General features: G+C 36.1%; 1 protein-coding gene across 4 annotated transcripts in view; it reads left to right on the forward strand.

Moving 5' to 3' along the window:
• The first annotated feature begins 10,753 nt into the window (after positions 1 to 10,753).
• Positions 10,754 to 18,305, forward strand: part of LOC117971110 (FERM and PDZ domain-containing protein 4-like) — a 112,712-nt gene continuing 105,160 nt past the window's right edge. For 2 of the 4 annotated variants that reach the window (XM_059030133.1, XM_059030131.1), the window contains exon 1: positions 10,754 to 10,886. In XM_059030133.1, the coding sequence (XP_058886116.1) occupies positions 10,843 to 10,886 (44 nt within the window). In that variant the 5' untranslated portion in view covers positions 10,754 to 10,842. The remainder of the gene's footprint in view (positions 10,887 to 18,305) is intronic. The other 2 variants (XM_059030130.1, XM_059030134.1) reach the window with 1 other exon arrangement.

The following is an 18,305-nucleotide window of genomic DNA, read 5'->3' on the forward strand; positions in this document are numbered from 1 at the left end:
CTCACTACAATGACTGCTTGGAACCAGCACACACAGCCCTCTGCTCCTTTCTACTCAGCAGTCCCGAATTAACAAACTGTGAGGCTTATATGCCCCACAGTAACAAGTATGGGCAGCTGGCTCTAATTTACAATTATTATGCCAACTGCCAAAACAATTTAACAATTACATACACGTGTTTGGCAGAGAGGATTTTTAACCCCCTCCCTGCTCTGCTACAGAACATAGTTTGGATCTTTTATTTAACATCATGTAATCAAAGAAACTACAAAATTATATCGCAAAAGTCTACCGGAATCCATAATAGTAGTACAGTATATTGAAAAACTACAAAGCAGTATGTAATTCAATATGTTAACATTATTCAACAGGTTTCATTTGACTTCATGAAGCAACATTTGTGAATTCTATTGGGTGATGCCAAACTTTTGGCCATAACTGTATATAGATAAATCAAACAAATGAAAAGGTTTTTTTTTAGGTGTACACAAGGATTAAATGATTACAAAATCATGTATTCCAGAACATTTCGGACAAAAGCCCTTCTTCAGTTTTGTAGAAAGAAACTTGTATATATTTTTACTCTCCAGCATTGAATACGAAACAGTTATTTGATGATAGATCTCTCAACATTTGTTGTGTATAAATACTGTATATCGGTACATTCTAGAGCTTGATTAGTATCCTGTTGGATCCAGATTCTCTTGTATAATGTATATGTACAGGGGTGAAAATCGTTTTAAAAATGTGTGCTAAACTGTTTTGAAAGTTTAGCACCAGAGAGCCCTCAACTTTCCACATACACAAACCTTCTCTCAAGTGGGTGGGTCATGTGAGTAGTCCAGACCCAATGAGAAACTGCCATGTATGGTTGCTAAGAAAATGTTTTTTTAAACAGAATGTAATGTTGCTGGTGCTATATGAGGTACCCTGGCGCTAGAATCTAGCACCATTGTGCCAAATTTGCACCCCTGATGTAGCATATCTATGTAGGATAATGATGTCCGTGTAAGTGATTTGTATAGGGACAACAACAGTGGAGGGGACCTATCCAAAGTGGGTGAAGGGTTGTTGGTTGTATTAGATTGATTTAATAAGCATTGCTCATTCAATTGAAAAACAAGATATACAGTGTTGATTTGTGTGTTTCAAAGTGCAGCTGGTGCTTGAAAAATAAACAGCAGAGCTTTCCTCTGGAGAGTTCTTGACCCCGTCAAGCTATGCACTTACACATGCAAATTCAACATTTATGTAAAAAAATGTCCTGGGTAATTGAAAACGGGTGACAACTTGTCAATACAAAACTTGTACAATGCTTAAAATGGAAATGTATAAGCTTTTCAATATTAATAAGATTACAATCTAAATGTAGGTTAATGCTGAATGCATTATGCAGGAGGCATCATATTTGTTATTTTTAACATTTTTCAGACAGGTGTGTGCTGTTCCTCTTTTTTGGGTATTGTTGTCAACAGTTTATGAAAACTATATGTTTTTGTAGTCAATTAAACTAAGCGTTGTACTTGAAATAACATCATTGCTTTCAGCAAAACGCAGAATAATATTTGATGCTTCAGAGGCTGGCAAGCTTAATAGCACCATCTGTTACTGAGCTGAAATTGAATGGAAAGTGTTCCTGTGTTAGCACAGGGGAGAGCTCTTTTTATCTTAAAATAATCTTCATTTTAGTGGGTTAGAGGCATATACTAGTTTCCCATGTATGTACTATGCCTAACGCAGTTTACTTTTATCATGGTATACTGCAGTAAACTTCTATGTACTACTGTATATGCAATAGATAAGAACATTGTTTCTCAAATTTAGCCACCAAGGTGATTTTGTGCGGTGACAGTAGACCCCAAATAACCCCCTCAGTAGAACTCCAGAGTGGCCCCTCTCCAGATCATCTCTTTGGTATTGGTAACTGCTATACAGCTTTTACTCATCATGTTGTCATGGTTTGGATGGCTAGTATTTGTATTTCCCCTATGACATTACTTTCTATTGCCCAATATAGTATTAAGTGCAGCTACCACATTGTTTGGCTTGAGAACAGTAAGGTAAGGAATTCTGCATACCTTCTGATTTGTAAGTTTGCCCCCCATTTTAAAATAGTGTAGTAGCAATAAACAAGCCCAAAACATAATTTAATGGCTCCTAACTCATCTAAGTAATTTTGAGCATGTTTTTGTTTTGGTTTTCTAAAATGAATTGCCACCATACCTTTATTCACAGCCACCCTGGTGTTACATGTTCTTGTTACAGGACTGCAGGTAGCCAGGTACCCACAAGGTTCATCTGTCGGTTTCTTAACTGTGCTGCCATATGGCTTGTGCTAGCTGAAGCAAAGCCACCGTTGTACTTGTGTTTTGATGGAACATTTTGCTTCCAAGTTACAAAATTGAACTCAAACACATATTTTCATTTTTCCCAGTTTTTTTTTTTTTTTTTTTTAAACTGGGAATCAGCTGGTAGCTTTTTGATAGCTGTATTGTGCATTCTAAAAGCGTGAAAAGTGACAAAATAGAAGCAGTCACCTAGTTTGAGGCACATTTAGAAGGACAGCAGATTGTCACAGCATGTAAATCACACCAGCTGCCTTTCAGATGCCATCAGACTGCTCTCAGTCTGTGCAACAAGAAAGCTTAGTGACCTATAGCAGGTCAGAACAGTGCCTTTGGATACAAATTTTAAATTTAACAACACTTCTCATTGGTTTCTGCCCGTTCTTATTTCTACAGAAATCAACATGGAACACAACATAACACTGCTTATAATAGCAACAGCAATTATTAATATACAGGGGAATTAATAACTAGCTGTGGATAATCGCTCTCAGGATTCACCTTCAAGCCACCAAGGATTATTTTTTTTTTAAATACAAAACAGCACGTTAAAACTTAATGAATTATCTTCTTAATGAATTGTGTTTGTTTTAAACACAAGTAATTACCTGTTATACTCTATCAACTGGGTTCAGTAATATTCTCTGATTCTTAACAGCCTTAATACAGTAGGTCAGAGCTTAATTGGTTAATTATTATGATTAGTCCTGAAGATAGAATACTGATATTTTCAAATGAGCAAATTACTAAATTAACTTCTGAGGCTGATTCACACAGATAAAGCAAAATCAGGAAGGGGTAAGTTCTATTAAAACAAATGTGTCTTTTTATAATACAATGAAATTGCACAAAGCACAAATGGGAGCAACAAACATTTTAATGGACTACTTTAATTAAGAGATTGTTCTGAATATTATGAAACATGGAGATCATAGAATATCATGTAATTTACTCAGCATTTTTCATGATCTGAAAGGTACAGGGAGGTTTGGCATCTGTAAGCATCATGTTCTGAAATTCTCTTGTTAACTGTTTTCAGCAGTTGGTCCAGAAATTTGCGTGTAAGGTAGCATCCCTTAGACACTCTATTGATGTTTAATTTATCACCCTTTAAAGGTGATACCCACTGGACATGTAAAAGTTACAGGATTGTTGCATCTATTAAAGAAATGCCAGTTCTCATTATGTAAGAATGTGTACTGTCCATGCAACTCTAAAGAGTTGTTTTTAAGGTTTAAATGCAGACTTAGTTTAGTTATACAACATAAACGTACTAGGGATCATGGTAGTCTCACTGTAATCAATCATTAATGAACTTTTGTACCCAAAGGGATGACAGCCATTGAGCTGCAACATAAAGTGTGTGCATCAGAGCAGCTTTTCAATTAGCATTTCTAATAAACAGTACAACAAATGTACATAATATATATTAACATGTAAATATAATTTTAATTAGATATGGTATTTAAATCCAATTTAAATATGCATGAGAACAAAGCTTGGGAATCGACATATAAAATGAAACCATAAATTATTCAACTTCCTAAATAACATGTACAATGGCTTATTGACAAACTTCTTGTTTGTAAAGTGCAAAGACTTATTTGTGCTTGAATTTGTACTTATTTGTGCTTTGTGTGTGTGTGTGAGGGACTTTTCCTTTTACTAAAAACTTATTGCACTCAAGCAGTGTAAAATAAAATAAGGCACAGACATTTAATACCCTTAATTAAATCAATGAGTGGATACATCTGTGCTAAACCCACCCATCAAAAAGACACAGGAGCTGTTCAAGGTGCTGAAAATTAATTCTGAAAAGAGCAAAAAGCAACATGTATTAAATGTTGCACATATTGCAGTATATAGTTCCACATAGTCCGAATTTAAATCCCAGCAGTCCTTTAGTGCATTTGTTTATACTCCATAACTCATGTGGGGCAGTGATAAGGAGCTGGACATCTGGAAAGCCTTGTTCCTTAATAATCTAGTTGTTGGTAGGGGTACAAAACAGTGTTACTTTTACTTACATGCTATTGCATCTCTTTCAGTTGTGCTTCAGTCATTTTTTTGTTTTAGATTTTTATGCCATTTTTATATGTTCCCGTTTTAGCTGCACATAGGTGCTTATCAAAGGTATTTGGAACATGTCTATTATTATTATTTATTTCTTAGCAGACACCCTTATCCAGGGCGACTTACAATTATTACAAGATATCACATTATACATTATTTCACATTATACAGATATCATATTATTTTACATACAATTACCCATTTATACAGTTAGGTTTTTACTGGAGCAATCTAGGTAAAGTACCTTGCTCAAGGGTACAACAGCAGTGTCCCCCACTGGGGATTGAACCCACAACCCTTCGGTCAAGAGTCCAGAGCCCTGACCACTACTCCACACTGCTGCCCGTCTTCTGTCTATGTTCTCTACTGTCTTGGCCTCTCATTACTTCTGTGGATGCAACATTAAGACAGAATGGTCAGATTTTTTTTGGCACTTCCTTGCAGAACTCACTTTAATAATTTAAAGTGGCTGGGCTGGGACCTTAATAAGACACTTGGTATGTGTTATACCCAAGTTATCTCAACTAATGTTTTCTTGTTTTAGTGTCTGGTGTCTTTTTAAAAATGTCCTTGTGGATTTAGGGTTAAAATGTGACTCCATGTACACTGGGACAGTTCAGGCTTTTTAACTCACACCCCAATGCATTCTAGTAAGTGTAGTGCTGTTGTGAAAGGTACTTGAGACAGTTAAAAATACCAGAATGCATTGCGATGTGAGTTGAAAAGCCTGAGCTGTCCCAAACTGTCCTAGTGTATATAGAATTATATGGACACCAAATGCAACATGTATTAGACCGATAAATTATTTTACATGCCTTCCCTTTAAAGAGCAGTGCAGATATAACAGACCATTGGCATAACTGCTGGTGATGAGTGAATACAATTGTGGGTTTATTTGAAAACTGAGGTTTTAGAGTAAGGAATGCATATAAATCGGATTAAGCCATCTGGAACTTGCTTCCCCGGGATGAAATAGGAATATAAGCTGTATCTTAATGTGAGTTCCGGTGTTTTGTGGTACAGAGCAGTTGGAGTATATGTCATTTTCATGGGTGTTTACTGTGGTGTTCTTTTTAGCATCATATCAAAGCAGGGACTGAATAAATTGTGTTTTCCTTCCACCAGACAGCACACCACTTGAAGGATTGTGTGATGGCCCTCTGAGTTATGAGTAGGGATAGTGTTCTGCAATAAAAAAAAGAAATTCTCTGATAAAAAAAAAAGAAAAATCTGCAAAAACATAGAAGGTCTATGTGTTTTTCTGTGTTATCACAGAAAATCCACATTTTTCCATGGTATTCTGCAGCAAACAGATTCCTAGGATCCCTGGTTATGAAGTAATAATGATATATTTTTGTTTATTTCCTCCTTTTGCTGGGATTATGAATGGCTGTTTACAGTAATAGTCATGGACATGGTATGACTGAGTGCTGTTTAAAGCAAAGGGGTGCATTGTTACTGGACAGTAAAAGACTAGCAGAGAACTTTGTTCATTTAATGAAGGACTATCTGCACTGATATTTCCAAAATACAACCAGTAGTGATTAAAGTGGTTGTAGCTAATATGCATGTATTTCTATTTAAAAACATGACATCTGCTACTTCAGTAGGTTAAAATAAATAAATAAATAAATAATCCCAGTTTGCTTGTCTTCCCTTCCAGAAAATCTGTTAAACTTGCTCTTCCTGGGTCATCTTAATGGCTGCAAGGCATGTCTCTCATTTGGGAAGAAGCTGGTTGTTTACTAACATGAAATGCATCCTGAAGGAGTAGGGATAATTTTGCGCTCCAGGTAAAAGGACCATGAAATTGTAAGACTGCAATCGCGATTTATTTAACTTAGTGCAGTTGTAGATTTGGGTGAAATTGTATTCTGCAACAGTGACACTGTAGACTCCCTGTGCAGTATTAAGATCCCAACCTGACACCACTTAAAGCCCTATGTGCAGCAAAGACAGTTTTATGTCTCAGGGTGGGTCCTAATACCTTGTACACAGTGAGTCAATCTACAGCATGGGTGGAGGGTAAATGGACTTCACCAGAGTCAAAGTCAAAATAAAGTCTGGTAATAATATTTTGAAAAATTATAAGGGACTTACAAGAAAGCTGTCATGCTAATGAGGGCTGTATGTTGTATGAGCTACAATACTTATGAACTACAAGAACTACTAAGTATAAGTACCAATAACTACTAAGCTCTGTTAAGGTGTCATTCACCTTTATTATCACCTTTATCAGGGAGGTGATGGAGGAGAAGAGGGTTGAGGTAGCAGAGTCTACAAAGAGTTGGGAGAAGGAGATTAGAAAAACATATCCATGTTTTTCTAATCTTGCCTGGGTTTCCCTTTTATTTGTTCATTTAGCAGACACCTTTATCCAAGGCAACTTACAGAGACTAGGGTGTGTGAACTATGCATCAGCTGCAGAGTCACTTACAACAATTTCTCACCAGAAAGGCGGAGCACAAGGAGGTTAAGTGATTTGCTCAGGGTCACACAGTGAGTCCCTGAGTGAGCTGGGATTTGAACCGGGGACTTCCTGGTTACAAGCCCTTTTCTTTAGCCACTGGACCATACAGCCTCCTATACCCTTGCCACATTCTGCTCCAAACCCTCTTTTCTGCACTATCTGCTACCCCAGTGCTGGCTTGTTCTGTCTCACCGACACTGGATCAGCCCAGAATGAACAGTCATTCCTGTGAATGCATCACAGACTTTTAGACGCGTTCTGATTATATTTCTGGCTCCATTTCACAGCCATATGATGCCCATGGGGGATATTTAATTTTTCAAATCAAATTTTTGAGCCATTAATGTGACCTTTGTTGCTTTTGTGACTCAAAAGATTTCTATTTGTTGTATTTCTATTGAACCAAGACACCCAAAATCTTGCATTTTAGCAAACAGTAATAACCAACTGAAAATTATGACTGCACGGTTGCAAGAGGGTATGCTGTAACATGCACAGTCTGACACAGTCAGGAAAACAGAAACAAAACAAAAACAAGCTCAGCAAATAAAAGTGATAAAGCATTTTGCAAAAAAAACCAAAAAAACTATAATAAACGGAATGGCTCTTGTCATTCTGCAGTTCACCCATAAGTCAAAATGTAATAATTTATTGAGGGCCAAAAACAACAGCTTGGCAATCGACAATGCAATAGAGCATGACAGACAATTGTGCTATGTTCTTTTAATTTAGTTTCTTTTAGCTATACTGAATATATCTTGTTCATTGAAAGAGTAAAATTATGGATGAAACAAAAATGATATACTACCAGTGTTAACTGCATACCACCCCCACACACACTTTCCAAACCATGCATTTAGCCAATTCCAACCACTTTGCAAGACATTAAGAAGCTGCAGGGAAGGTTTGGGGATTTATATAGATTGGAAGTGATTCCCAGTGTCAGACAGACAAGACATTGATGTAAAATAAAAATAGAGAGTCTTAATTAGTTTCAGATTACAAAGCAAAATAAGCTTCTGCTCCAATCTGAGGTCACATGTAATTCTTAGTCTTCACAAAGCTATATTGTTTTTCTTTCACTACCTGGTTTACAGTCATACAGTAACTTCATCTGACAGTTAAAAATGAAATGAATATAATAAAAGTTCAGGGGTGATATACTATATGAAAATACACTTTAGAAAAGTTCAGATGACTCATTGTGAGGGGGTGAAAACCCTCACGTGTACTTAGTGTGCATTTATGTGATTTATTGTTTTCATTATAAAATGTACCGTTACTACTTTTCATTCTGTTCCATGTTCTAAAGTATAAATGCACAGTATTATTCCACCAGCTACATCAATACCATTATTATCTATATTATCCTTATTTTCACATTTAAATGTGTTAACTTTATTGCTTTATACATGTTGAATAGTGTTAAATGTGTGTGGTATCTGAACCCAGGAAAGGATTAATTTTAGCCTTGTTTTCCATGTGAGAATGTAGAGTAAAATGTGGGCTTTGATTGTTGGGCCAATTAATTCATGAATTATTCAATTGGTTTCAGTGATGCAGGTGTGTGCGTATAAAAGGCTGCACCTGGCCTGTAAGTGAAGTCCTGTAGAGTCGTGATGGGGAAGCTCCAGTGGGTTTCTGACAAAAGCAACCAAAAGTGGGACTGTGTTTAAAAATAATTTGTTTTGTTTTATTTTTGTTAAATGAAAGTGTTTAAGAGCCGTACTGTTTCAGCTGCTACCTCATTTCTTGTTTTACCTGATCACTTGTGCCAAACCCTTACACTATATAAATGCAATGCACACTAGAATATTAAAAATAAACAACAACTTTAAAGTAACAGTAAAGGTGCACAAAGTACAACATAAATACAAAAGTATTTAGGATGTTTTGGAGATAACAGTCCTTCAGCTAAAATGCGATAAACGCAGCACAGTAACTTGTTATTTTTTTTCAAAAATTATGTGGATGATGTCATGATTGTCAGAATAGAAAATTAATTCCAAAGTTCCTAGTTCCTCACTTTCTGTTGGTTTCCTAGCAGCATGTGTTCCATAGCACTGACTGGTGATGTCTTCAGCAGTGTGATTATCATTGTTGAATAGTGGTGTTGATTTGAATGCTTCGTAAAAGTTCCACAAAGCAGTCTGCCAACCACCTTTTAGGCGCTGTCCGTACTACATAACCGCTCATAACTGTTTCATGTTTTTGTTTGTGTAACATATCATTTGTATCCTTTCAATGATATCATTACTACCGAACCCCTAAAATTAAAAAGGGAGGCTACTATCTCATGAGCATGTGATATTATAGTAAGTCATAGGCATGAGATAGTAGCCACCCATTTTAATTTTGACACCATGTACCTTTAGGGGTTCTGTACATTCAGTACGGAGAATCCGCAATATGGATGATTTAAATTACAATTTAACAGACGATTTAATGATGATAATGAACGTGCCCGGAGACCTTGTCTGTGGGTGCTGACAGCTATCCGCAATGTTGGCCAACTAGTGAAAACATGATGACATCATGTAGTCTAGTGTCACAGATAGGAAGTGGCATGTAGGGCCCCCTCCCCCCAAAAGCCGCAAAACCACGACTGGAAAAAAGAAACTGATGACTTGTTAATGCAACAACTGTAGTGGCTACCTACTCCCAAAAGAGGAAAAGGATTAATGGAAAGTAAGCAATTGAAACATGGGCCCGCCCCCGCACAGGAAATGAACCGATGGAGAACCTGGCCTCTCCAGTCTGCCACGCACCCTGCAGAAACTAAATACAAACTGCTTGACACTCAGGTAAGGAAAAACCCCGACTCGCTGGTAGGAGGAAACCTTAGGGAATCCTTGGCTGAGGGTAGCCCTTCCTCCAGGCTCTAAAGACGACCGACTCCCTGTTTGGTCTTGCATGACTGGAGGCCAAACAAAAAGAAGCGACATGAATGCAAACCACACAGAGTTTATGGTGCTTGGATATGATGTGATGATTAGTGGGTGGATTCACCTTCCAAAAATACAATCAAGATTTTCCATTACTGTGCCACACAAACATCACATTTCTCTTCCAGCATATCAAACACATGTTTTTGTGTCCTTCATAAACAAAAACAAAATCCCAAAAAAGAAAGAAAAAAGCTGAAATGGTTATGATAGTTGTAAATATGTGTATACTTGGAAAGTACACAATACATAACTTGTCTCACTCCGGATGTGTTATGATTCTAACTTTTCTAATTAGCTTTTCCAATTCACATATAATTCTATGACAACATGAAAACAACCATGGCTGTTCTGGTTTTAGACCTGACCTGACCTACCCAGTGGTGACTACACATGTTGTCTGAAGTGAATCCACCTACTGTACCAGTTAAGACGTATGTGCTGGAAAGCCTTGTCAGAACATGGGTCAGGTAAGGGCACAGTGGCGACCTTACCTGACAATTTCTTTTACGGAATTATCAGCTGTTACCGTCAAGTCAAATGTAGTTTTTTTATGTTCTCTGTGTATATATATATATATATATATATATATAAATATATTCTGTTTATTAAAGTAGCAGCTTGAATCTAGTCGTTTCCCTTTTTTTAATGGCTTTGTAAGTTTTTAGTGTGCTGGCTGTACCATGCAACAGAGGACAGCTGTTTGTACATTGATCCCTCTCTTGTCTGATGAGGCAGTGGCCTGGAATTTGATGTTCATGATTACTGAAGCAGAAGAAACTCGTTTGCTCTTCCCTAGGGCAATTGCCATTGACTCTCTCAGCAATAGCCAATGTGTTACTATTTATCCTGAGTTTATCCAGAGAAGCACAGCTGCACAGGGCAAATCTACCACCAGTGTTACTGAGGATGCTAACCCAAAACACTTGGCTTGGAGAGGAATAAGTGACAAAAACAAAAAGTATTTTGCAGGGAGTAATTCAGTCAAGGCTGCGACAAACTCTCAGTAATGGATCTGTACAACAGTCAGCTGGGAGTCTTCACAGTCATTCAGTAAGTACAACATTGCAATGAAATGGCAGTATTGGCTTTGAATTCAAAGACCTGGAAGCTAGCTAAAGAACAAAAACAAGCATCTGTGCCATGTTTTAGCACAAGTGACAGCTTTGACATTTCCGTGCATTTCCGTGCATAGGACGCTGTGTGGTCCAGTGGTTAAAGAAAAGGGCTTGTAACCAGGAGGTCCTCAGTTCAAATCCCACCTCAGCCACTGTCTCATTGTGTGACCCTGAGCAAGTCATTTAACCTCCTTGTGCTCCGTCTTTCGGGTGAGATGTAATTGTAAGTGACTCTGCAGCTGACGCATTGTTCACACACCTTAGTCTCTGTAAGTCGCCTTAGATAAAGGCATCTGCTAAATAAACAAATAATAATAATAATGTGTTTAGTGTTAAATCAGCTATGCTTGTTTGAGCAAAGTTTATCAATGTCAGTTTACTGAAGGGAAGAATTATTTACCAAAATATTATAGGAATTGCTGTAGGCATGTGTTTAAGAGTGTGTGTAGGCATGTGTTTAAGAACAGATTTAAAGTTTACATATAATGTGGCATTTATGCACATTTTATTTAAATTCAATTAATCAAAACAAATTATATATATATATATATATATATATATATATATAGATAGATATATATATATATATAGATAGATATATAGATATATATATAGATATATATTCTTTAAATAACGCATGAGTTAAAGATTTGTGAAAGAGTAATTTTCTTTATTTGTACATGACATGCAAGGTATAACATCCTTTTTGGAAATGACTGTGTAAATGTACACAGTATTTACATCAGAATGTATAAATATGTCTGCCCAGTAGTTTATATATGTATTGCATATGTATATATTACAAGAAAGTCCTAGTTAATTCTGTTATCTATTGATGTTGTAGTGCCTTGTATTTGCTGTTTTTCTGAAGGGCACTGTTGGGACAGGTGGGGAGTGCTAGGGATAGTTTTACATTTCGCTGCAGTGTCCTACATTGTTGTTTAGTTTTCTACTTTACATAGTTCAGTATGACATGTTGCTCAGTTATATAAAATATTGTACAGAAAAGCATTATTTCAGTAATTATAGAAGCACACAAGAAGTTTCAAGATTAGCAGGAAGCTCTGTAGCTTCTGTAGTATACTTGTAGGTGAAAGAGTAGTTCTGGGAGGCTTATGACTTCTTATTATGTTACACTTGGCACTTACTCCGCTAATTAGTTCTAAACCAAATATTGTCGTCTTGGCAATTTTCAGAATTAACCCTAGAGTGTTAGTGCTCACTTTAGTGTACTTTCTCATTCACTTACTTGGCACACTTATGCACTAACTCAAGTGTTCCAATAGTTTTACTGCACAATGGATTAAATATTTTCAGACCAGTTTTTTAAAAGGAAAAAATACTGACACCAAAAGTGTTGGACATCTCGACTAGTCCAGCTAAGGCTAATTCTTTTTTTTTTTTTTTTTTTTTTTTTTTTTTTTTTTAAGATAGAGAATATACTGTAGTTGAAAACAGCTAATCCACTATTAAACCTACTTACATTTTTTTTTTCACATACTATTTTGTTCTTATATTAATAAGCATCAGCACCATCAAGGACACAACAGTGCTGAAATAAAACAAAAGGAAATTTGACTTAACAACAGATCAAAAGATGGTGCTGACTCTAAAAAGACACGATGGACTATGTTACATGCATCAATGGCAGGGAACTAGAACTGAAAAGCACCTTAAAATACTTATCATTAAAAACATATACAAAATCTATTAAAATCGCAATATGAAACATTATGGAAAGGGAACAGTAAATAAAACGTAAAAATAAATCAATCTGAATCTACTTACTCTGTTTTTAATGTTTCAAAATTAGAAACAAACAACTTGAAAGTGGACCTTGAGTTATATATAGAATTACAAAAAATGTAAAATAAAAGGTAAATAAAGTGACTTAAATGCTTAAAAATCTGGTCCATACTGGACTATGCTAGATAATGAACTATAAATATATGTTCATCAAGGCCCCTCTGAAGTTCAATTAAGAGTCCTACATGTCTCTGCCATGGATTTGTATAGGCATGGGCTGTGAACTGAAGCTTTTTAATTATAGAAATTCCTCTAAACACAAAATGTCAGCACACTTGTTCAATTTCATCTAAAATGCAAACAAGCTATCTGTTTGATACATCCATTTCAGAGAGAAGTAATTGAGTCAGACTCATTGAGAAGGAAAATTCATGATAGTAATTGCTTCTGTCACTTTCCATTCACTGCATAGCGTTATAGGCAGGCAATATTGATGAATTATGCAAGCTTTCAAAAACATTTGGGGATGCTATATTAAATGGACCTGAGCTATCAGTGTTTTCTATGGTGACTTTAATTTCTTTGGCTGTTTGATCACAGTTGTAAGTTCTTAGTTAAATATGGATGGAATGTTTCTGTATAACATTTACACTGTCTCCAATTGCACTGTTATTGTACTGCAGTAACACATTGCAGCAATGCAGCAACATGTTTAAGTACAGAATGGAAATGATGGAGGCAGTTAGTGTTCTTGGTAATTACACTATATTTACACATGTGATTGTGTATTCACAATGCAATTACTATGTAATCACACATACCTTCACAGTGTAGTTACAATGTTGTTGGAGAAATGTAAAAGTGTTACCAACAGTTCAAAAATGTTTTTTGAAGTCCAGTAGTGAGACATTTCACTTCAGTTAATCCCTTTATCAGTGATTTGACAAAACTCTGATGTACATCATCTTTTTTTTAAAGAAGCCTATAACAGTCTAGAAAATGTTTATGAATATGAAACCAAATCTAATACTTTGTTGTGGTACTAATAACATAAGCAATGCTGTATTGCTGTATAGAGTGAAAAACAGAATTGTGTAATAACGTCTTACACTGCTTCTTTTTGGACTAAAGATTTGAAACTATGCAATGCTATTTAATTTAATATTTACAATATGGGTGAATTAGACATATTTTCAAATCCATGTCCTAGGTAGGAAAGTGCATACTAGACATTTTTAATAATCTCATTAAAGCAATCAGTGAATCTTTGCAGAATTTCAGTTCTGGGAAAATATTACATTTAAAGAACTTTTAAATTAAAATTCTGACTGCAGGGGAACAGGGACATGTAGACAGGAGAACAGTGTTATAGAAGCAAAGAAGAATGTGTTAAAAAATGAATTTAATAAATAACAAGAAGCATGTCTGTATTTCTAAAATGTGCTTATGCTGATTAATTCTACAACTTTGCTGAGCACACATCAAACATGATAACGTAATTAGCTCATCAGTGTGAAGTGCTTTAAAGATTGATGGTATACAATCTGCATGACAATTTACAGAAACTTCCAGGATTTGTGCAGCAGCATATTCTTTATGCTTTGTCTTTTATGAAGTTTCATATCACTTAAACACTGAGAGACACATTTAAAGTTGTTAAAATTAAAGCTATTAGGTCTTCAGTTAAATCTTAACTAACCAATGTATAGCTTTTACTTTTGATTTTATTCACAACTGTTAATGAAGTTTCCACTTGCAGTAGTTCACCCCCAAACTTATATATAAAACATGTTTACTGCACTGTTTACTTTTCTTTCTACACAGCTGAAGAAGGGCTTTTGTCCAAAATATCCTGACATAAATTATTTTGTAATCATTTAAACCTCTTGTGTACCTCCAAAAAATAATTGTTTTCATTTTTGTACACTGCATCTTTGTTAAAACATACACATATAGTAAATATGGACAGGAGAGGAGAACTATAGTAGAAAATTATTGACCTCAGGGAAGACTATTGTTACCGACAGGGGGCTATAATGCCCGAAGTCGCACCCTGGAGGTAACAATAGTCTTCCCTGAGGCAAGGTTGGATAGTAAATACGACTTTATATATTTAGTTTAAATATAGCTGATACAGCATACATAAATAAATATTGACTTATATATTGTGTTTAAATATAGCTGATACAGCATAAGTAAATAAATAAATAACAGAAAATGTTTTGAAGTTCATACTGTATAAGTAGCAAAGTTTTTCTTCGTCTCTGTCAGGTTTGCGACTGCTGCTTAATCCAGTTTATATCCCGGCTGTCATATTTGTTTTCATCGAGTTGAATTTGTTTGAATTTCAGAAAGTCAGAAAACAGTGATGTTTTAATTACCATTTTAGTGTTTGGAGCATCTTTATTTTGTAGTATGTTATGTAGTTCAGTATTCAGTGTAAATCGGTGTTCAGCCATTTTATCTTGGGGAGAAAGGCGATCCTTTGAAAAGGGGCTGGACTGACAGTGATGTGAACCAATCACATGACAGACAGAGACTATTGACCGTTAGTTTAAGGATGAAAGGGCAATAGTTCAATATATTGTCCTCCTATGATGAGGTTTTAACCAATCACAGGCCAGGATTTCCAATGACTGCATACAGTGGCTCTCAAAAATATTCACCCCCCTTGGACTTTTCCACATTTTATTGTGTTACAACATGGAATCGAAATGGATTTAATTAGGCGTTTTAGCCACTGATCAACACAAAAAAGTCCATAATGTCAAAGTGAAAAATAAAATCTACAAATTGTTCTAAATTAATTACAAATATAAAACAGAAAATAATTGATTGAATAAGTATTCACCTCCTTTGCTAGGACACACCTAAATAAGCTCTGGTGCAACCAATTGTCTTTAGAAGTCACATAATTAGTTGAATGGAGTCCACCTATGTGCAATTAAGGTGTTTCACATGACTTCAGGTTAAATACACCTGTTTTTGGGAGGTCCCACAGTTGGTTAGTACATTTCCTAACAAAAACTACATCATGAAGACGAAGGAACATTCAAAGCAAATCCGGAATAAGGTTCAAAGGCACCAATCAGGGGTAGGATATAAGAACATTTCCAAGGTACTGATTATCCCCCAGAGCACAGTAAAGTCCATTATTAAGAAATGGAGAGAATATGGCACAACTGTGAATCTGTCTAGAACAGGCCGTCCTCAAAAACTGAGTATCCGGGCGAGAAGGGCACTAGTCAGGGAGGCCACCAAGAGGCCTATGGCAACTCTAAAAGACTTCCACGACTGAGCTGGGAGACACTGTGCATACAGCAACAATAGCCTGGGTGCTTCACAAAACTGGCCTTTATGAGAGAGTGGCAAAAAGAAAGCCATTGTTGAAAAAAACATCAGATCTCGGCTAGAGTTTGCCAGGAGGCATGTGAGAGACTGTGAGACCAAGTGGAAGAAGATTCTATAGTCTGATGAGACCAAAATAGAGCTGTTTGGCCTCAACGCTAAGCTCTATGTTTGGCGCAAGCCTAACACTGCACATCATCCTGAGAACACCATCCCTACCGTGAAACATGGTGGTGGTGGCAGCATCATGCTATGGGGATGCTTCTCTGCGTCAGGGCCTGGAAAGCTCGTGAAGATAGAGGGCAAAATGGATGCAGCAAAGTACAAAGAAATCTTGGCGGAAAACCTGCTGAAGTCTGCAAGAGACCTGAGACATTGCAGTGTACAGATGTGCAAAGCTGGTAGAGACTTATCCAAACAGACTCATGGCTGTAATTGCTGCCAAAGGTGCCTCTACCAAATATTGACTCAAGGGGGTGAATACTTATGCAATCAATAATTTTCTGTTTTGTATTTGTAATTAATTTAGAACAATTTGTAGATTTGATTTTTCACGTTGACATTATGGACTTTTTTTATGTTGATCAGTGGCAAAAACTCCTAATTAAATCCATTTCAATTCCATGTTGTAACACAATAAAATGTGGAAAAGTCCAAGGGAGGTGAATACTTTTTAGAGCCACTGTATATATACTGTATGTGTGTGTGTGTGTGTGTGTGTGTATATATATATATATATATATATATATAAAATGTAGCAATCTCCGAAATGAGGAAAGCGAGACAGGAATTAAGGGGCTAACTCAATTTTATTTGCCAACACAGAACTGGTTAACTGGCAACTGAGGGCTGCTCTGTTATAGGACTTTTCGGTTGCTATCAGCTGTAGCCACACTCTCTAGTCCCTATTCTCCCTTATTATATATTCAGCTGCTATCAGCTGCAGCCACACTCTCTAATCCAGTTCTCTCTCTTTTATTATCTCACAGCACTGTTCTGTTTGTCTGTAGAGATTGGACGCAAGAGAGTGGATCCCTCCCCTGTTTTTCATTAAGAAAAGCTGACTTCTCCTCTTTTCTAGCACCCCTCCAATCCCTGCTGCTCTCTTACTCCGTGACCCCCTATTTGGGAGGGTGCTGCTGCCGTCCAGACAGGATTGGCTCTCCAGTTCCGCCACCGCTATATATATATATATATATATATATATATATATATATATATATATATATATATATATATATATATATATAACGGCTTGGAAAATTAGCAACCTCTGAGAAAGCTCTGGAGGAAAAGCCATTTTCACCGGAGAGAAATCTTGCTAGCACTGTTATATGATGTGCTGATAAAGATGACAGAGAGTCATCTCTATCAGCACACCAGTGCCTTAACCTTTGTTGTCCAAAATAAAGCCCTGCTGTATAAAAGTATCATAGCATATACAGTACTGTAGCAGTACATGTTATTAATATTTACCTGTCCAATCCCTTATAAAAGTTTACCATAGCAAATTGCACCAAAAATATGTAGTTTTCCCATACTTTTTCCATGGTTATACTATACTTACCTGCTTAAACATGCTTCATTACACTTGCTATGCTTTTACTTTTATAAGAGATTCACCTTTATAATATGTAGCCAATTTTATTTTTACTGATAAGACCCCCCCCCCCCCCCCCCCCCGTTAATTGTTATGAGGAAGCCTGTGCTAGTTGGTGAGAACAGGATAGGATTATATTTTTTTAAAATCTGATATTTTTAGAATAGCTCCTCATTTTTTAAACGCTGCCATACATAGAGACACATGTATCTTTAAAATTTAAATTTAAGCCTTAAGCACTCGGCTAATTCAATACAAATCGCTGCATGTTCACATATTCCTGTAGGCAGCTGGCATAGAACATGGAAACAATGAATTGGAGATTTTTCTTAACACTTTTTTAAGATTTAAGCTTGTGTGTAACAGGACAGCCAATGGTCAAAATGGTTACCCATATGAAAATGTTCTATAATAATTCTATAAAGTTCTATAGAGTTTTTATAGATACCGGTTATTCTCTAGAAATTCTGTAAGTTTCCTAGAGGTCCAAACAAATTTGAATAGGAAAACATTGAAGGGGTACAGATACTATATTCACTCCTTGGACAGTCACTAATGTTCTGTAGCCCCAGAGTTGTTTAAACAGGCTACATAATACAAACACACATTTGTTTTTATGTATTTATTTATTTATTTATTTATTTATTTATTTATTTATTT

This window comes from Acipenser ruthenus, chromosome 9, assembly GCF_902713425.1.
Source record: "Acipenser ruthenus chromosome 9, fAciRut3.2 maternal haplotype, whole genome shotgun sequence".
Classification (NCBI taxonomy): Eukaryota; Metazoa; Chordata; class Actinopteri; order Acipenseriformes; family Acipenseridae; genus Acipenser; species Acipenser ruthenus.